Source organism: Heterodontus francisci, chromosome 38 (assembly GCF_036365525.1).
Source record: "Heterodontus francisci isolate sHetFra1 chromosome 38, sHetFra1.hap1, whole genome shotgun sequence".
Classification (NCBI taxonomy): Eukaryota; Metazoa; Chordata; class Chondrichthyes; order Heterodontiformes; family Heterodontidae; genus Heterodontus; species Heterodontus francisci.
Window position 1 is genome coordinate 29,980,657 of NC_090408.1, and position 21,182 is coordinate 30,001,838.

A 21,182-nucleotide genomic window follows, 5' to 3' on the forward strand; every position below is an offset into this window, starting at 1 on the left:
ATTAAGGCAAGATATCTGACTAAAACATTTCATGTAAACACAATTATTAGCATCATTTGCGTTAAGCTTTGAACAATCAGGACCTTGGCTTATCTTCCCTTTCCTAATGCAGAATGCTGAGCCCGGTGGCAGCACCCTTGCTGAGATCAACCAACTCAGCACAGTCCAAGATCAAGCGTAGGGTCTCCTGGCCTGTGTGGTTCAAACAATCATTGGATAAACTCTTAGCAATTAGGGAAACACTACTTTAATTTTTGAAGCATTACTTAATGTAGATTATAAATTGAATAGTGCTCAAGTTAACAAATCAGGAAAGATGTCAGGGAGCTTTTGGTATGTAAGTCATTAAAATGGGCAGCTCAGTGTTAGCAGGTGCTGAAGAACTGAAATTAAATGATGGGTTGTATAGCTAAAGGTTTGATTCATAATTCTAAGGGGATGTTGTTGAAGTTGTATCTGAACTTGGCAATATTGCATCTGCTGTTTAACTTTGACCTCCATATTTCAGGCAAGATATGGAATTATTACAAGGCCAGAGGAAGGTTATGAGGTGATTCCTGAACTGAGAGCATTGAGACTCTCTGGAGAAGAGGAGAATTATTTGATTGATGACTAAGATTTTCATGGATATGGAGAATTTGGATCCAGCAAATTAAACGCAGACTTTAACTAGAACTGTCATCAAGAAAGTACTATTTTTATATTTCTTCAGCTAATCTAGCAATCATCTATGATGAAAGAGTTTTCGGCAATTATTTTATACCTTGTGATCTTTGTTTCTTTTTCAACAGATTTAGAACAGTAAAATTAAATTCTCTGAACAACTTGTTTGTTTTGAAAATATCTAATGCATTTTTTCTATGGAGACAGGATACGCACTGAAGACACATAATCAGAGTTAGCAAAATACTTATTTGACCTTCTCAAAAAAGTATTCAATCATCTTTTCAGTTTGTTCCCTTACTTGAATGGAGTGTTTTCTGGTTCAAGCATTGCTTTGTGTCGCAGAATGGCTGGTCCACCAGCTGCAGAGAAATCACTTGGATAGGTGTTAATGTAGTTTGGAGGTGGGCCTTCAAACTGTTCCATTTTCGCCTGAAGTAATTGTTGCCAGTTTTCTAAGGTTTTAATAACAGCATTACCCAATGGCGACGTTACTGGGAGATCTGTGAACAAAAAAAGGCATTTACTTTGAAGAATACAAAATTGAAAGTCACTTTATAAACTGTTTACACTTCTTTTTAAAATAATATTTTGCATTTCAAAAGAAAAGTGAAGGACAATGAAGGCTTTGGTGAAGACACAGAAGAGATTTACTAGGAAGATTCCAGGGATAAGGGATTACAATTACGTGGATAGACTGGAGAAGCTGGGGTGGTTCTCTATAGAGCAGAGAAAGCTATGAGGAGATTTTATATAGGTGTTTATAATCATGCCACCATCAGGTGGCAGGACTATATCTCCAACACAGAAGTCCTTGAAGCGGCCAACACCCCCAGCTTATACACACTACTGAGTCAGCGGCGCTTGAGATGGCTTGGCCATGTGAGCCGCATGGAAGATGGCAGGATCCCCAAAGACACATTGTACAGCGAGCTCGCCACTGGTATCAGACCCACCGGCCGTCCATGTCTCCGCTATAAAGACGTCTGCAAACGCGACATGAAATCGTGTGACATTGATCACAAGTCGTGGGAGTCAGTTGCCAGCATTCGCCAGAGCTGGCGGGCAGCCATAAAGACAGGGCTAAATTGTGGCGAGTCGAAGAGACTTAGTAGTTGGCAGGAAAAAAGACAGAGGCGCAAGGGGAGAGCCAACTGTGCAACAGCCCCGACAAACAAATTTCTCTGCAGCACCTGTGGAAGAGCCTGTCACTCCAGAATTGGCCTTTATAGCCACTCCAGGCGCTGCTTCACAAACCACTGACCACCTCCAGGCGCGTATCCATTGTCTCTCGAGATAAGGAGGCCCAAAGAATAATCATGAAGGGTTTAGAGTAAATAAAGTGAAATTGCTTCCAATGGCCGAAGGGCTGATAATCAGAGCACAGATTTAAGATGATTGGCAAAAAAAAAGGTGACAAGAGGAAAAACTTGTTTCTTTACATAATGAGTGGTTAGGATTTGGAATGTACTGCTGATAGGATGCTGCACATAGATTCAATAGTAGCCTTCAAAAGGGAAGTGGATAAATACTTGTAGGAGAAACAATTGCAGGGATATGGGGAAAGAGCAGGGGTGTGGGACTAACTGGACTGCTCTTTGAAAGAGACAGCACAGATGTGATAGTCTTAATGGCCTCCTTCTGTGCTGCAATATTCTGTGATTCTATACAAAATAAAGTATGGTATTGACCATCGTTCTTTTGAACAGCTCAAAGGTCAATTTAATGTGTACGATTACTAATTTAAATATGAAATCTTAATTCAAACAAATTTGTTAGGCGATACTTAATTTGAAATTTTATTTGGCTTTTAGAACAATGAATTATACATCATTATGGGACAAGTGTTCTTCTCCTCCCCCAAAAGACAAGATTCAGAGGGTCCTTTTTAACTCAAAGGTGGCATTACAAGAAACTTTGAAGAAAAACTGATGCTTTTCACGCCTGATTGGATTTTTATCCCCTTTAGAACTGTCAATGGGAAATATGGATGCCCAGGACCACAGGCTTCAGTCTGTTAGTTGCCTATTATCCCAGCCACATAAACCTTACATTACTGGATTTCCTTAGATAGAAATTACAGCAGTTTTCAAATTCTTTACAACTACTGAAGGTTACAATGTAATCATACATCGGCATTTTGGCAAGATTAACACTTGCTGTTGCAGTATGGATTGGAAATGTTTGCTACGTTACTGTGAAATAAGTACCTTTTTAAACCTGCTCCTGATACTTCAAAATAGTTTACTTTTAAGCATTAAAATATGTTAAAACTTTTACACCTGTCCCTAAATGTAGAAGAAAATAATGATATAATAAAACCGCAAGACAAAGTATTCTAACTCTTAACAGCTCATTAACAACTGCCTCCACAAACAAAACCCTTTCCATAAAGTAGCAAAAGGTTAAATATTAGTTGTTCAAGAATTGAAAAGAGTAAACTTTTAAAGACATTTTAAATTTCAGATTATGATTTCGTTTCAAATGCAGGCTGATTTGTTCTGGCTTTCACATAATAATTCAAATAATAACTTCAATAGAAAAATATCATACCTGCAAACTCCAATCCTGCAACAGGAAAGAAGTTTCTCACATTGTTCAGTGCAAGCTTAACCATTCCTAAACGTATCAGTGCCCAACTGTAAAATAAATGCAAATGCCTTTACCAGACACAAACTTTTTTTTTTATTCAAACAGCAACATTAGGGCTAAATTGCAGAGTCCCAACTAGGTCCATCCTACCTGTTAGGTAACTCCAATGAAATATATTATGGGGAACTTTTGTTTTTACAGCTTCAGTGCAAACAACAGGAGGACGAGTCTTAGGGCTGGGTTGGCCCAGTCGAAGCCATCTGGCCCTAGGAATCCCCTTTAAAGCTTTACAAATTCTTCTTTGGTACATGCCAGCATTTACAAGTTTCTGGCTCAAGCTCCAACAACCGCCCTGGCTACCTGGTCAAGTCATAATAGAGGTACACAACCTTACCATTGTGCTCAACAAGATGATCTTATTACTCTACATCCAGTCATAAAGTCTATACTTTTCATACTCTGGAACATTGTCTGTTCATGTCCCTATCTTCCTCTTTCTTTGCGGCTTAAACCCTAATCGCTATCAGTGGAGAAGCCTATCAAGAATCACCAAGTTTGTGATACAACTGACATCTCGTGAGAGCATCATTTACTTATATAAAAAGGAGGAAATACTTTGAATAGCGAAACAGAATTGAAAGAACTTCCTCTACACTTTATTCCCTTCAAAACTGCATTATACACATTCTGTAGCCTCTTAAAACAGTTATAACAAACAACTCTACAAGCAACTTGCTGTCTCTTGGCTTTTTAATAGTAACATTTAAATATTGAATGAAGTGGTTGTTACTGTAACAAGGATCCTTTTAACTAACCTGTAAGAGTTAGGATCTGAATGCTCTTGTAGCTGAGTGTCAGAAATAAAAGCATCATCCTCGCTGTCGTCATCATCACTTGGGATACTTTCATCTGAGTCATACATAAATCCACTCTCAGATGGGGGTAGGAATGGCTTAAAGCACAAATACAATAATGGATTAAAATGGGATTAGGTGAAGAATTTTGACAATATATGGCCGTTGACAATATTTGTGCTATCCTGGTTAAATTCAATAATGATGCAATGTGTTCAATGAGAACCTTGCTCCATTATTTTGCAGCTATTTTTGTACAGAATTTGTCAGAAGCATTTGGGGAGGGGGTGGGGGGAGAAATTCATTAGTGTAGCATTGCTTCTGATGCCCGTGGAATTGCTTGCCCCTAGGGAATCGAGTGCTAAGCATGACTTACCTTGATTATGAAAAGGCTGAAGCAAATAATCAAGTTATGACTAATTCAATCAAAATATTATTGGATCAATAAAATAATTACAATACATTTTAAATATATTGTTCGCACCTTGGCTACAAAATAATCCCACATACTGAGCTCAGGTGGAATAAATTTTTCTTTGTATGATGGTCTCTCTGCAGGCACAGGTGGTGGTGGTGAAGTCTCCTTTACAGGTCTACCAGGAACCAACATCTTCATGTTAAATCTCCGTCGATATCGGTCAATATCCTCTGGAGGAACTGCTCAGAGAAATGTGATAGATATGCTGAGAGAAATCTTTTGACTGTGTAGTTGCATATATAGATAATAATGGTTGACCTAAACTCAAATAGCTCAGTTTAGCATTATCCTCCCAAGATCCTGAGATTAATAATCCAAAGAAAACAGACTGATGGCTCCGCACCTTCAACAGGTATCGTTAAAACTTGACCAGAATCATACTCAAACAAAAAAAGTCTATTTGTCCAAATTATTAATACTGTTTGTTTCAATCACCATAAGCACAGAATATATTCAAAATTAATTAAAAACTGTAAATATGCTTTCAAATGAAAAGCATGAAAGTTAGCAATGATTCTACACAAATCTTTGTCCAGGTGTGAAAGGGGAACATGCATTGATCAGTTGATGCAAAAGCTGATAATCAATTGAAGTTCTATTAAAATCCTTATTTTGTACAAACTCAAAATTCTACTCAACTCATGTGAAATTCATTCATATAGCTGATATGAGCACAGTTCCAAAATTTATTTCAATTTAAAATAAACTTTGCAGAATTATTTTTTTAATCAACATTCCAAGTCAAAATCAGTACTGCATCAGTAGTTACACCTTAAAATAATGGACAGTGAATTTGGATGGGCTGTCAAATCGGAGTTCGATCTGATCCAGCCAGTGTTCCGCTGAGCAAGTTGTGTTAAAATTATCTCCAGTGAAAATTAGTTTACAGATCACAGCAAAATAGCATGCCCTATAAAACAGCGGGGTCAGATAATTATGTTAATTTACTATAGTTTTGCTACTTTGATCAGACACCGCCAAACTGCTCAATTATGCCAGCCTTGCACTATACTCAAAATAATACTATTTTTAATCTCATTATGCTAATTACAAAATGATATTTGTTTCTAAAATGTTTAGCTAAATATAAAAAGCTAATCAATAAAGTGTATTCCTACAATAAAATGCACCTTTGAGATTGGATACCAGCTTTAGGGAAGTTTAAATCTTTTAACTTTTTTTTGGAAATATAGCCTTATTTACAGATCCACAGAATTTTTGGGAAGAGAAAAAAGGAAGAAATAATTCACTCACAGGGCAGGAAAGACTGCAAAACGAAGGAAAGCACACAAAACTCCACAGCAACCAACACTGCCACTCACCATCCAGTCCTGTTATGTGTTGTGTCCCTGTCTCACAGCTGGGAGACACAGGCACAGCTACTGGTTCTGTCTTCAAGGCAACATTTTGCTCCAAATTTGGTACAGCTGAAACATATGGTTCACCTGCACCATAAATTAGGTTTTTCTATAAAATTACCTGCTATCCAAATTTAAATGGTGCTAATTCTGCAATGGTTGATGCTGGAAAAATACTTCCGCAATGGGCTTTACATTCACCAAACTCAAAATACTTGGTAACTGCAGATTATTGTTTTTAAATGACAAATATATTCAATAATTTTACACTGAATAAAACTAAACTACCGTACCCTTTTAAAAGGGAACCTTAGGGCTTTCAATGGTCATTTAATCAATAAGCACTACCTAGTTATTGAGGGACAGGGACTGGAAGAGTTCAAAAGTTGATTGCTATTTTGAATGTTGGAAAAACATCTGGAACTCACAACAGTTGTGACACAGCCTACGTGTATAGGAAACTGTTACGTTTTCTACATAAAGAATTTCCTAACAGTTAAAATAAGATTTAGAGCTTGTAAACCAGAAGAGGGACAAAAATAATTCTCAAGTGTGATGAAAAATACAAGTATAAAATATCCAGCACCATCAATAACAATGCAACAAATGAAATCTAATAAAAGATATAAAATAATTAGAAAGCAGCAACATTCATGTATCCCCCCATACTGATGGCTTAATTTTATGGTCCTCTGGAAGGCAGGATTTCAGGCGGGTTGGGGTAGTCAGAGAATCCACGTGGAGACGTCTGCCATGGAATCCGATGCCGCAATGCTACATCACGATTCTGTCAGAGGCAGTGAAGTGCCATGGTGGCACTTCTGCCCTGAAACGACAGCATGATTGTTTAACATCTGTTAAACGCTATTTAGTATACATTTGAATGTCGATCATTGCGATATTACCAGGTGTTCGCAATCTTGTGTTGGACGTGAGGCACACATGTGCCTTCAGTTCCGCATCTTTGAAAAGCTGGCGCCAGCGAGGCAAGACTCCTCGATGTCTTGAGAGGGTGAGTAACCTTACTGGTGTTGTCTAGGAGAAGTGGATAGGTGGGAGAACTCTGCAAGTGGTTTGTCTGTGAAGTGGGGTGGAGGGCAAGAGACACGGACATCTGCCATCATTAGATGAATGCCCACGAGGGCTGCTTGCACAGAGCATGAAAATTTTTAAACAGATGCGAAGCCTCAGGAAGGCACTGGTGACAGCACACTAATGCAAATGCAGGACTGGCAGCCATTTAAAGATGGCGCCGGCACCTGCTCCAGTATCAGGCAATGCCGTGAAGGGCATCTCCATTGCCACTCCGCCATGCGATGTTAAAGGGCCACCGCTATCACAGGTGGGACTGCTGCCATTTTGCGCACCCGCCGCTGGACTAATAAAATTCAGCCCCGAGAGTGCATGAAGAAAAGGAGTACAGGGCCAAATAAATCTGGATGTGATGCCAGAATCAAAACCTAACAGTTTAAGACAAAACCCATGCACCCCCCCCACCTATCGATCTCAGTTTTAAAATTAATTGATCTAGCATCAATTGCCACTTGCAGAAGAGAGTTCCAAACTTCTATCACGTTACTATGTTAAATGCGCTATACAAATGCAAGTTGTCATTGCTGTTGTTTTACAGGAAATAGACTTACCTGGTGTAAGCTCTGGCCGTTTTTTTGGTTTTATTATAGTTTTTGCACCTCCTCCAAATACTGCAGCCCAGGTTCGATTATTTAGTGGATGAGCAACTAATCGAAAGAGCTCTTTACTATCTTGAGTAGCAAGACCGTGGATCAAAAGACTCAGATAGACACCAATCACTGCCTCACAAAGCAGCACGTTCAATTTGGGTTGATCTTCTTCTTGAGCTGTTCCAAGAAGATTAATCAGTGATGAAACACCTGGAATAAACAAATGGTATATTTTATTAATTAGTCACGTAGGAAGAAAGCATTCTAGTAGATTAATTGAGTAGTTGCCATCTTGTCCATACATACCTAGTCACGAAGTAGAAAAAATATAAAGTTTATATCATGTTTTTAATTTTACAATATATTCTTCCATCTTACCAGGCCAATGTGAAGGTGAAGAGTTTGGGGTTACATGCTCTTCGATGCTTTCAGTCCGCAATCTACGCCTTTCACCCAATAGAAGTCCCTGATAAACCATTCCTGTAAACAGGTTTGTAGCTGTTTGACTGTTAAAAGAAAATTACAATTTTTAAAGACATCCCTTCCATAAACTGAAGACAAAATTCTGATGTTTCTTATTAAAAGGACAAACTAACCACTCTAGAATTACTACTATATAGAAACCAATTTGGAGATGTTCATTTAAAGTCTGGTTATAGATTAATTTTTGATCATAGAGTAGCCTGGATTAGTCAATTGGATCTCAAGCACATTTTTCTTTGTGAAGACATTTTACAGTAAAACTGACTGAATCATTCTATCCCCACTACACCAGTTTGAAGAATGTCATCATAAATGAATAAATTTACCTGTAGCTGTGGCTGTCACATAGAGATTGGTAAATACAGGCTGAGAGCGAAGCTGCCAAAGTGTGCAGAATGAAAACCTAATAAGAAATGTAATACATTCAAAAGTTGAAGGATAGTTGGGGGAAACACTTCACATCAATATAAATATGGCCTATAATTGCATTATCTTTTCAGCAAATACTGCCTTCGTTACTAAATACAATGCTTAAAAATAAGTGAGGCACACATTGGAAAAGCCAAGGATTAATGGTCCCCAAGTATGCACAGGGGTACTGCTAGAACTTAACCAACTGAAACGGTACAGTCTATCAGCCCACAGCTTGTTTAGTCAGGAACAAGCTAAATATTAAGCTAGTGCTTTTGTTTTATGAGCTAACTGGAGCCAAGTGGGAAGAATTCCAGTTTGCAGTGACAAGGCAATCTTTCTCACACCTATTAATGAGCCAATCTAGTTGGACAGTCATCAATCATACCCTGATGTGCTATAGACCGATCTGGCTCAGATACTGGATACTAGTTTTTCACTGAGGTTGGCTTGATTGCAAAGTTCTATTGCTTACATGTCATTTTGAACCCCATTGGGTATGAACCCCATTGGCAGATCTCTATTTTCTAAAAGATGAGCTTCATAAGTAAACTAACTACTGTAACCAATACTACTAGTGTTTTCAAAGACAGCAAGCCATTCTAAAATTACCACCTTTTCATCCTTATGACCTGGAAGAGGTGGAAAACTCATCTGTACCACTGTGTACATGACATCATGGATGTGGTTACTCAAATGCATCACAGGGTTGGCTATCACAGTTTTGGTTGAAGCAATGCTTGCAGAAAGGAGGGGCAAAGTGGTAGGTAAAGGAAGAGGAGACTGAAGCTGTTTCACGGTAGTTTCCTATCAGATGAGAAAAATCAGTATGAGACATAATCATATGCAGCCATATAACAGACTTAACATGACATTCAATTGCTATAAATTGTTTACTCGTGATAGACTGAACAACCGGTTATGGGGACGAAAACATGATAAAGAATCAGCATTTCTCTACAAGTAACCTGCTTAGCAAATCCTATGTTGTACAAATATAAAATTTGTTCTAATATCTTACATGCAAGACAAAAGCTCTGGAAAGCTGACAGTCCCAAAACAGTACAACTGAAAGACAGCCCTGGATTTAGGTCAATGGCTACTACCACTGCATCAAGGCAACTGAGTAACTGTAACTTAAATTCTTTATTACATTGTGGGCTGGATTTTGTGTTGGAGGCAGACTCCCAGCGCCAGGCTGAAAAAGTGGAGGGAAAGCCTGCTTCTGCCTTTTTGTGCCCCCCAGTGACTCTCTGGTCTTTTTAAATCTATGTTTCAGGAGTCGGATGCCCATCTCTTTAAAGACAGGGATCCCACCTCCAAGAACTGCCAGCCAATCACAGGGCAGGAAGCTCAGCAGCATCACCAGGAGCAGTGGCCGCAGCCAGTACTAAAGAGGCCTTAGACCCAGGCCCAGTGCCAGAGACCTGCACGTTAGGTAAGTGAGGCAGGGTCGCCAGGGACAGTCCAGAAGGCTCCAAGGGGGGGGGGGGGGGGGGGGTGGAGGAAAGAGGGTGGGCGTGATGTCCAGGTGGAGGGGAGTCCTGGGAGGTGCACTGTTTCCCAGCTTGGGCCCTCTGTGGGCCACAGATTGCCCGCAGAGGAGGGAACCCTCACCACCTGATCGCTGGTAAGATCCCCAATTGGCCTCTGGCCGGGAAGGTCGTTGTCAGCCTATCCCGCCGCGGGAAGATCGGAACCAGGAATTCCAGCATCAGGTTCTGCAGTGGGCAGTTCTACCACTATTCTCTGGCAGCCCCCCACCCCACATCATGATGTAAATTTGAATAGTACAAAAACTCTACTGGACGCAATGCTGGACACAAAGAACGATATGGCATCATACCAGTGCACAACAATGATCCTGAGCATTTCCCTCTGTATTAATGGATGCTTCTTCTTTTAAGAGACATTGTAAGGATATAGCCATAAACCACAGGAGACACATTGGGCTGAATTTTCCCAGCCAAACGGAGACAGATCTGGAGGTGGAGCCAGGAGCAAATCGGAAAGTTCCTGCCTCTGAGCACTTTTGCCGGAGGCGGAGTCACCATGGCACCGGCTACCCAGCAGTGGCAGGTAGTCAATTAGCCCAATTAAGGGCAGGGTGAGGAGGCAGCGTCCCTGCGGCAGGTGGGGAAGGCCATCAACGTCGCCACTCGATCATGCCAGCACAGACCTGCTGGGATGCAATAGCCACAGTCATGGCCGCAGGCATTTCTGTGGAGGGGCGTCCCCTCCATAGTGATGGCCTGACTGCTGTGACCACGCAGGATTTTTTTTGTCTCGATGCTGCAGAGTGTGCCTCCATTTTGAGGTGCCCTCACGGACTCCTGCCTGCCTTAGCAGTGCCCACCTCTCCCGGTGGGGCTGTCAGCCAGGCATCACAGCGGGTCGTCCTATTGGGCTTCCCGCTTCCCTGGTCCATCTGCTGTCCTTAACTGGATGAGGCTCACGGAGGTGGCTTCTTAACTGGCTACCTTTGGGAAGATTGTGACCGACTTTCTGCTATGGCCACTTCCAGGTTCTCAACCTGGAATTGAGGCTGACGTCAGGATCACAACACAACGGGAAAAATTCAACTCATTCATCTTATTTTTACTTTGGATGCACAGTGACAAGATCCTCCCTCCACCACCGCCCACAGAGCCATTTTGATGGATAGGACTCAGCTGCATAATATTGGTGAATTAGCACTCAGATGCAGGGAGGTGGGGTGGGGGGGGTCCCTGATTTGGGGTTGAGGGAGGGCGTAATCCAACAGCTCCTGCACAGAGCTGAGCTATAAGTTTGGACGTAAAAGAGGAGGATGTAACTGGCCAGGTTTGGCAGGGGGTGGGGGTTGGTAGGGTCTTACTTTGTATATTACAAGAATGCTCCCACCTGAAACAGACAGACGTACTGGCTGCCCGTTTCATGATGGGTCAAAAATGGCAGCAGGCAGATTGGCAGTGGGAATAGGAAGGCAAGTTCAGTGTTGTAATTTACGCTACTGCCCTCTTCCTGCCAGTGGAGGCCATGAAAACCAGCCCCATTCTTTTTTTCTTTATGGCGTGGGAAATACAAAAGCGAAGAGAAAAAAAGTGGAAAATAGAACACTTTTAGCCACTGTATTTGAAAAATGGGTAACGGCATGAAGTATAACATGTTACTTCATCTTGGACATTAGCAAGTAGGGCTTTGAGATTGTCACAGTTAAAACCATGTGGCTGTATTTCATTCTGCTTCATTTATTAAGCAATTCTTGAGTCCTTTACCTGCTGTGATTCTTGTAATAGAAAGATAAGTTCCATTCTGACTGAGGCTAAGCCACCACCCTGAGCTCCATGCAAACTGCAGTAGCTTAGAAACACTCTAAGCAAAGCTTGATTTTTCCGCAGCCATGATTTCCGTCTTTCTGCATGTTCTTGCTTTGCTTGCAGCCTCCGTCGATCAATCTGATGCCTCTCATATGAAGCTCCTTCCGTGTTCTCAGTTAATTCTTCCAGGTCAAATGAGCTACTGGTCTTTTTATCTATTTCAATAGCAGAGTCTTTAGGTTCAGTTTTATAATTGCAGATTTGATGCATGGCATAGATCTCTTTTTCTAACCAGTTGTACAGCTGAAATCGGAGCTTCCCTCCATCAACTTCATATCCTGTAGCCAACGTCCTAAGTTCAGTCATTAGAATTTTCAAGCATGCTCTGAATTTTAATTGTTCTGCTATTACATCAACTCGAGAGTCAGAAGAAGTGGAATCCTCTTTCGGAAGAGGTTGAGCCTCTTCAGGAACACCTTTTTTCTCATCTTCAGCCATATGCTCTATTTCTGCATCTTTCATGGTCAACCCACCTGCGTCCTTCTCTTCAAATTCATCTTCGTTTTCATCATCCCACTCAAGTTTTAGCGGTTCTTCAGCAAATGTCACTACTGGCTGACTCCAATCAAAGCCAGCAGAATTACTAATTCCCCATTCCAGACCACATGAACCTGTTACAGTCTGTAACCAGTCAGCATCTTCGGTGCTTTCTCCATGTTTTGTTACACATACAGTTTTAGCACCATTTTGGTCTTGGGCACTCAACCTGCAGTTTTCACTTTTGAAGGATGTTTTTGATTTTTTCATGACTTTTGGTATTTTAGACAGTACTTCAAGAGCCAAGACAGGACAACCAACTTTAAAATGAGCATTTGCTGTGGAGAAAAATAACTTCCTCTCAATGAGGTTGATTTCGTCTTCACTGCTTTTCTCTGATGCAAGTCCAAATGTAGCCATAGAGCCTTCAGGGGTAGCAAAATGTCTACGCATCAGCAAGGGGTGGGCACGGACATAATTGTAAAAACTGAACACTACTGGATTGCAAGATTTTATGAGGACTCCTGAAACATAACAGGAAAACATGTTTACAGTGGTTACTATTTAGAATTACAAAGTTAGACATAATCAGCTTGAATTTTATGAGCAACCCTCTATGCAGTGGAGTTAGCCTTCACACAAATAGTGAGGTCCGAGGAGCCCCAGATATTGAGCCTTGGGATCTCATTCCTTTAGAAACGGCATTGCGGGAGCAGCTCCAACCAGGCAAGTGGAGGGAAGTCTGGAACACTTACAAAGCAGCAGTAAGTGATGGCCTTACTGGGGGGTGTGTGGGTCTCGGTGGGGGGGCGTGGGTGAGTGGGTCACAAGGGGGTTGAACATGGGTCTCGGGACGAGCAATCGGTGGTGGGAGGGGACAGCTTCAGCCAGAAGCAGACTACGGGATTGGGGCCTGGGGAGCTGGGAGCAACAGTGAGTGGGATAGTGCTTTTTTTTGCATGTGACTTTTAAGGTTCTTTTCCGAGTGCAGCATGCGATAGCGCTGGCTGCCTCAAGGCAAACCAATGTTACGCAGCAGGCACCTGAAGCAGGCGTTTGGCCTCTGATTTGCACATAGTTAACAGACATTTCATTTGTCTTTACCAAATATGGCAGGGCTTTGCACTTCCAGTCAGACGTTTGTGCATGCTTACAGCCCACCATTCTGGGACACTTGGGCGTCTGCCTTGTGCCTGAATAAAGGGCGCGACGTGACTCTATTTCTAGGATACGTGGCTAAAATCTAGACACACAATAAAAACCACCCAATATATGCAGATAAAGTGCCACATAACAGGCTGGTCAGCAAAGTTAAAGCCCGTGGAATAAAAGCGTCAGTGGCAGCATGGGTACGAAGTTGGTGGAATGACGAGAGAGACTAGTGGTGAATAGTTGTTTTTCAGACTGGGAACAAGGTATATAGTGGAGCTCCTCAGGGGTCAGTATTAGGACCATTGATTTTCTTGATCAGTATTGATGACCTAAACTTGGGTGTGCAGGTCACAATTTCAACATTTGCTTAGATAAAACTTAGAAGTATTGCAAACTGTGAAAAGGATAGTGATGGACTTCAAGAGGACATAGACAGGTTAGTGGAATATGCAGAAATTTAATGCAGAGATGTGTGAAGTGATACACCGGCACAGTGGCGCAGTGGTTAGCACCGCAGCCTCACAGCTCCAGGGACCCGGGTTCGATTCCGGGTACTGCCTGTGTGGAGTTTGCAAGTTCTCCCTGTGTCTGCGTGGGTTTTCTCCGGGTGCTCCGGTTTCCTCCCACAAGCCAAAAGACTTGCAGGTTGATAGGTAAATTGGCCATTATAAATTGTCACTAGTATAGGTAGGTGATAGGGAAATATAGGGACAGGTGGGGATGTTTGGTAGGAATATGGGATTAGTGTAGGATTAGTATAAATGGGTGGTTGATGTTCGGCACAGACTCGGTGGGCCGAAGGGCCTGTTTCAGTGCTGTATCTCTAATCTAATCTAAAAAAAAACCTTGGTAGGAAGAATGAGGACAGGCAAAATAAAATAAAAGATACAATTCTAAAGGGGGTGCAGGAGCAGAAGGTCCTAGGGATATATGTGCATGAATCACTGAAGATGGCAGGGCAGGTTGAGAAAGAGGTTAATAAGGCATACGGGATCCTGAGTATTACAAATAAAGATAGAGTACCAAAGCAAGGAAGTTATGGTGAACCTTTATAAAACACTGAATTGGCTTCAACTGCAGTACTGTGTACAATTCTGGGCACCACACTTTAGGGATGATGTGAAGGCATTAGAGAGAGTGCAGAAATAAATTACGAGAACTGTTCCAGGGACAAGGGACTTCAGTTATGTGAATAGATTGGAGGGGTTGGGGCTGTTCTCCTTGGAGAAGGTTTAGAGGAGATTTAACAGAAGGGTTCAAAATTATGAGGGGTCTGGACTGTTCCCACTGGCGAGAGGGTCGAGAACCAGAGGACACCAATTTAGGTGAATGGCAAAAGAACCAAAGGCGACGTGAGGAAAAACTTTTTTTTTTTAGGGAGTGGGGGCTTAGGATCTGGAATGCAGTGCCTGACTGTGGTGGAGGCAGATTCAATCGTGGTTTTCAAAAGAAACTTGGATAATTATCTGAATAGAAAAAATGTCAGGGATACGGGTAAAAGGTGGGAGAAGTGAAACGAGCCAAGTGGCTCTTGCAAAGAGCTGGCACAGACATGATGGGCTTAACGGCCTCCTTCTGTGCTGTAACCATTCCATGATTCTATGATCACTCAAGAATTTGACCTTAAATGTATAGTTTTAAGCTGAAAGTATAACACTGACAATCAAATGATTAATATTGTGTATTCTTCACTTGATTCTTCATACCTGGATGCTCTTCACTATCCTTTGTAGGTTGTTCCAGTAATGTATCTAATGCCTTAGAGTAATCTTTCAGAGTCCAATATGCAATGCTTCGCAGAAATGGATCTGGATGCAGTTGGCTAGGTACAAATCTGGACCCATCTGTCTTACAGCCAAGAACTTTTCCATAAAGGATGGATTTACAAGTAGAAGATGTTTCATAGTCAGATTCATATAATCGTGCAATAACCATGGCTAATTGGATATCATCCATTTTTTCGAGACACACCTGTTAAGACATGGCCAAAAACCCGGCATCTGAGTACGTTCAATAAAAGTCAGAAAAACACGCGCAAGCCCCGATTAAATAATTGCAAATCAATGTGAAGGAAAAATAAATTTTATTCTGCTTTGCAACACTTGGATCTCTGAATATTAAAAATAAGGTAAATACATTTTCTCCCCAAAAAATAAAAAATGACAAGCAACCATTTTAATGTTAAATGTTATTGAAACTTAAAATTAAATGCTGTTATCTATTAATTTAATAATCTTGGCCCTTTAAGCAAATATCCTTACAAAGCTGAAAAAAAACTTCACAGCTTTAGCTCTGAAGAGTTATCCAGTTACGGCAGTTAAATATTAAAAATGAAAATGCTGTTTAGACTGGATGTTGCCTTGAAGAAAGTCAATGATTTGAACAAAGAAGAACATTACCTCAATAGCATCCTTTAAAGAACCAGCCAAAAGAAAAAATGCTGCAGACTGTTCAAAGCGCTGTTTACCCAGCAAAGCAAATGCATTTTTCAAAGCTGCTTTACGCCATCTGTCTTCACTAAAATTATGTTTGAAAAATTCCGTCATCTTTCGATCATGCTGAGATCTAAAAAAAATACACACAACTTTGAAATGTATTCCTGTTAAATTTGTACGTATGCAGTTGCATTAATACCAGTAATTGGATAAGTAAAAAACAAATCATCTACTTTGCACGCTCCGCTTCACTCTTCAAATGTTATGCAGCTCAAAACATCTTAGGAGTGAATTGGTAAGTTTTCTCGGTTCGACAGAAACCAAGTTCTTTAACATGCGCATGGACAGATTTTCAAGATGTTGTATGTAGACGGTAGTGCATGTGGTTTTCTACATCACATAAAGTATCATTCTGCCAGTTCTTTTTTGCCAGTAAGACCACTCTAAGTAGGGGAGGTGGTGGCGTGATGGTATTGTCACTGGACTAGTAACCCAGAGACCAATGGTATCTCTCTGGGGACACGGATTCGAATCCCACCACAGCAGAAGGTGGAATTTGAATTCAATTAATAAATCTGGAATTAAAAGCAAGTCTAAGGATGGCCATGAAACCATTGCCGATTGTTGTAAAAACCCATCTGGTTCACTAATGTCCTCTAGGGAAGGAAATCTACTGTCCTTGCCTCGTCTGGCCCACATGTGACTTCAGACCCAGACCCACAGCAATGTTGTTGACTCTTACATGCCCTCTGAAATGGTCTAACAAGCCACTCAGTTGTATCAAACCTCTACAAAGTCAATAAAACAGTAGGAAATCGGACAGACCACCCGGAAACTAGGCATTGGAAAGGACAACGGCAAACCCAGCCCTGTGACCCTGCAAACTCTTCCTTACTAACATCTGGGGGCTTGTGCCAAAGCTGGGAGAGATGTCCCACAGACTAGACAAGCAACAGCCTGACATAGTCATACTCAACGAATCATACCTTACAGACAATGTCCCAGTCTCTGCCATCACCATCCCTGGGTATGTCCTGTTCCACCGGCAGGACAGACCCAGCAGAGGTGGTGGCACAGTGGTATACAGTTGGGAGGGAGTTGCCCTGGGAGCCCTCAACATCGACTCCAGACCCCATGAAGTCTCATGGCATCAGGTCAAACATGGGCAAGGAAACCTCCTGCTAATTATCACCTACCGTCCTCCCTCAGCTGATGAATCAATACTTCTCCGTGTTGATCACCACTTGGAGGAAGCACTGAGGGTATCAAGGGCGCAGAATGTACTCTGGGTGGGGGACTTCAATGCCCACCGCCAAGAGTGGCTTGGTAGCATCACTACTGACCGAGCTGGCCGAGTCCTAAAGGATATAGTTGCCAAACTGGGTATGCGACAGGTGGTGAGGGAACCAACAAGAGGGAAAAACATACTTGACCTCGCCTTCACCAATCTGCCTGCCGCAAATGCATCGGTCCATGACAGTACTGGCCGAGTATGGCATCAATGAGCCCTAGCAAAACTGAAGTCAATAGGAATCGGGGGGAAATCGCTCTGCTGGTTGGAGTCATACCTAGCACAAAGGAAGATGGTTGTGGTTGTTGGAGGTCAATCATCTCAGCTCCAGAACATCACTGCAGGAGTTCCTCAGGGCTCAACCATCTTCAGCTGCTTCAATGACCTTCCTTCAATCATAAGGTCAGAAGTGGGGGTGTTCGCTGATGGTTGCACAATGTTCAGCATCCGCAACTCTTCAGATACTGAAACAGTCCGTGTAGAAATGCAGCAAGACCTGGACAACATCCAGGCTTGGGCTGATAAGTGGCAAGTAACATTCGCGCCATACAAGTGCCGGACAACGACCATCTCCAACAAGAGAGAATCTAACTGTCAACCCTGACATTCAATGGCTTTACCATCGATGTATTCTCCACTATCAACATCCTAGGGGCTACCATTGAACAGAAACTGAACTGGAGTAGTCATATAAACACCGTGGCTACAAGAGCAGGTCAGAGGCCAGGAATCCTGCGGTAACTCACCTCCTGACTCCCCAAAGCCTGTCCACCATCTACAAGGCACAAGTCAGGAGTGTGATGGAATACTCTCCATCTCTCTGGATGGGTGCAGCTCCAACAACACTCAAGAAACTTGACATCATCCAGGACAAAGCAGTCCGCTTGTTTGGCACCCCATCCACATTCATTCCCTCCACCACTGACACACAGTGGCAGCAGTGTGTACCATATACAAGATGCACTGCAGCAACGCACCAAGGCTCCTCAGACAGCACCTTCCAAACCTGTGACCTCTACCAACTAGAAGGACAAAGGCAGCAATTGCATGGGAGCACCACCACCTGCAAGTTCCCCTCCAAGCCACACACCATCCTCACCTGGAACTATATTGCCGTTCCTTCACTGTCGCTGGGTCAAAATCCTGGAACTCCCTTCCTAACAGCACTGTGGGTGCACCTATCTCACATGGACTGCAGTGGTCCAAGAAGGCAGCTCACCACTACCTTCTCAAGGGAAATTAGGGATGGGCAATAAATGCTGGCCTAGCCAACGACGTTGACATCCCATGAATGAATAAAAAAAAATGTTTTGTGTAATATAAAGGTAGACAAATTGTACCTTCTTGTTCAGGTCCAGACCTTTACTGTTGCACTCTCGAAACAAATTACTGATGGTGGCTGGAGCTGGGTTTAAGACTGCCTCCTCCAGTATAACCTTACCAACTAAGTCAGTGCAACTTTCGTATTTATTTGGAAAAATTTAATCTACATGAGGACTTCTTTTAAGTAATTAAATGAATAGTCAATTAAACCTTCAATACGCTATGTAGTTTAGTTTAGAGATACAGCACTGAAACAGGCCCTTCGGCCCACCGAGTCTGTGCCGACCATCAACCACCCATCTATACTAATCCTACACTAATCCCATATTCCTACCACATCCCCACCGTCCCTATATTTCCCTACCACCTACCTATACTAGGGGCAATTTATAATGGCCAATTAACCTAGCAACCTGCAAGTCTTTGGCATATGGGAGGAAACTGGAGCACCCGGAGGAAACCCACGCTGACACAGGGAGAACTTGCAAACTCCACACAGGCAGTACCCAGAATTGAACCCGGGTCGCTGGAGCTGTGAGGCTGCGGTGCTAACCACTGCGCCACCCCACCCAGTATGAGTCAGCTGGAATGAAACATTATAGTGAACCCACTGAAAATCAGTTCTCTCAGCACGACTACCTTAGAAGAGGGTTCGTAGCTGCAATGTTAAAATGCAATCCTAGTCTATATGGTTCAGCTACACACTGGTTAAATGTGCTAATCAATGAAGGAAACCCTAGTTTTCATAAAATTCCCAAAGCCACTTTTACTCAAACTGTATCTGTTGACAGTCTTGATTTGTGATTGTGAACATTGGTATAAAGAAATAATTTAATACATGTGGCATTTCCTAATTCCTCAATATTTTTAATTAAATATAAACCTTTCTGGTCCTCAGCACTTAGCTACTTCATGCACAATTCCAAATCTTTTCTGAAGGTGAATATGCATAACAGTAACCCAAAGTCCAATATGTCAAAATTACATATATAATAAAAGCAAGAAATGCTGGAAACACTCAGCAGGTCTGGCAGCATCTGTTCTGAAGAAGGGTCACTAACCTGAAACGTTAACTCTGCTTCTCTCTCCACAGATGCTGCCAGACCTGCTGAGTGTTTCCAGCATTTCTTGTTTTTATTTCAGATTTTCAGCATTTTGCTTTTAATTTATGTTAAAATTGCAATTGTCAAAATATGTTCCTCCACCAACTTTGATTTTTACAACTATGCCAACACTTCAGTTTAAACTAATTCCAAATTTTTGTGGTTTCAGTGCAGAAGGGAAGTGACCATAGGATATTATTGACTTCAGTGTCCTTTCATAGGGCTTCCAGTAGTCATGAGTATGAGGTGATAGCCACCCATTCAAGGCAAAATGTTCAGTGCTCTCGACTTGAAACAAAAACATAGTAGCAATGAATTTTTCATAATGTACCTATACTGTCATCAGAGAATCTTGCCAAAAGCAATGATAAAAACTTCCGATGGCCAGTAGAAAAGTATCTATACTGTTAAGACTGAAGCGGGAACAATGTACTGTCAATTCAGTCCCATCACTCCACAGGTTGCAGCATATTATTAAAGTTTTGCCACCCAACCGGAAAACTGCCGAATTAAACACTCTAGTAATCTCAGAGTAAAACAGAGCAAACGAAGTATCTTTAGATAACAAATTAACTATTTAGTAAAAACTAAATCTTAAACACTATTAAGATAAACTTATGTCTAAAGATCTTATAACTTCATATTTTAACCTAGCTCCACCTCCCCCCCCATTCACACACACACTCAAAAATCAACAGTTAACCAGTTAACCAGTTTAGTGTCCTAGTGTAAAAATAATCAAATGCCTATCGAAGTCTTCACGTGGATTTGATGAAACAGTCCTTCAATAGTCATTCAAAGCACTTCGGCTACAGCAGGCATCAAACAGTTCTTTAAACAAGGAGTACAGCAATGGGTCCACTCTGATTTTAAAACCAAGTCTCTCAGTCAAAACTTTACTGCGAATTCCAGAAAGCACAATCAGTCAAGACAGATTCAATCTTGACGTAAAGACTTCTTGGACTGGAAGTAAAGAAAAAGGAATTTTGCTACCTCCAGCAATACGAATGGTCTCTTCAAATGTTTTTTTCCCTCCTTAGTCAATTAACACGGCCTGTAGCTCATTGTAGAATTTCTGCCGAAAGAAATAGACAGCTCCTTCCTCCAGTAAGCATGCTTCGCTGCTGTCTCTCAAAACTGATTTTATCTGGTTTTTACAGTCAAATGGAGACATTATACCATGTGACCTCCTCACTCTCCTGCAGTTACCTAGGTAACTGGTGCAGCTGTGTCACACTGTTCAGAAATCTAAAACTTCTCTCTCTGTCTTAAAGGCACACTGTTTCAAACAGAGGAGAAAAAAATATAGTTCCGTGATAATACTGAAGATAAATTTGGTGCAGCAGGTATCAAAAAGAACACAAGTCCGATATAAATATTCAAGCTAGCTGAAGGACAGCAAAGGCTGGAACTTTTGTGAAAGATTATAAAGTATGAGTGTATGAAAAGCAGTCAGCACTATGGAAAGTACCAATGAGGATTTAAAGTTAACTGTGCCAAAATCATCCAGTTGACAAAACA

The 21,182-nt window shown here is 41.7% G+C and overlaps 1 protein-coding gene and 1 long non-coding RNA gene across 2 annotated transcripts in view; one reads left to right on the forward strand and one right to left on the reverse strand.

The window, feature by feature from the left end:
• Positions 1-21,182, reverse strand: part of dmxl2 (Dmx-like 2) — a 152,559-nt gene that overhangs the window by 31,206 nt on the left and 100,171 nt on the right. Inside the window, exons 22-32 of the mRNA XM_068017998.1 lie at positions 15,909-16,074; positions 15,216-15,480; positions 11,779-12,881; positions 9,137-9,328; positions 8,437-8,513; positions 8,006-8,133; positions 7,589-7,837; positions 4,594-4,766; positions 4,071-4,207; positions 3,217-3,302; positions 965-1,166 (exon numbers count right to left, since the gene is read on the reverse strand). Coding sequence (XP_067874099.1) covers positions 965-1,166; positions 3,217-3,302; positions 4,071-4,207; positions 4,594-4,766; positions 7,589-7,837; positions 8,006-8,133; positions 8,437-8,513; positions 9,137-9,328; positions 11,779-12,881; positions 15,216-15,480; positions 15,909-16,074 — 2,778 coding nt within the window. The remainder of the gene's footprint in view (positions 1-964; positions 1,167-3,216; positions 3,303-4,070; positions 4,208-4,593; positions 4,767-7,588; positions 7,838-8,005; positions 8,134-8,436; positions 8,514-9,136; positions 9,329-11,778; positions 12,882-15,215; positions 15,481-15,908; positions 16,075-21,182) is intronic.
• LOC137352487 (uncharacterized) overlaps positions 8,013-21,182 on the forward strand; it is a 50,821-nt gene continuing 37,651 nt past the window's right edge. Inside the window, exons 1-2 of the long non-coding RNA XR_010969723.1 lie at positions 8,013-8,117; positions 9,801-9,959. This is a non-coding gene — a long non-coding RNA (uncharacterized lncRNA). The remainder of the gene's footprint in view (positions 8,118-9,800; positions 9,960-21,182) is intronic.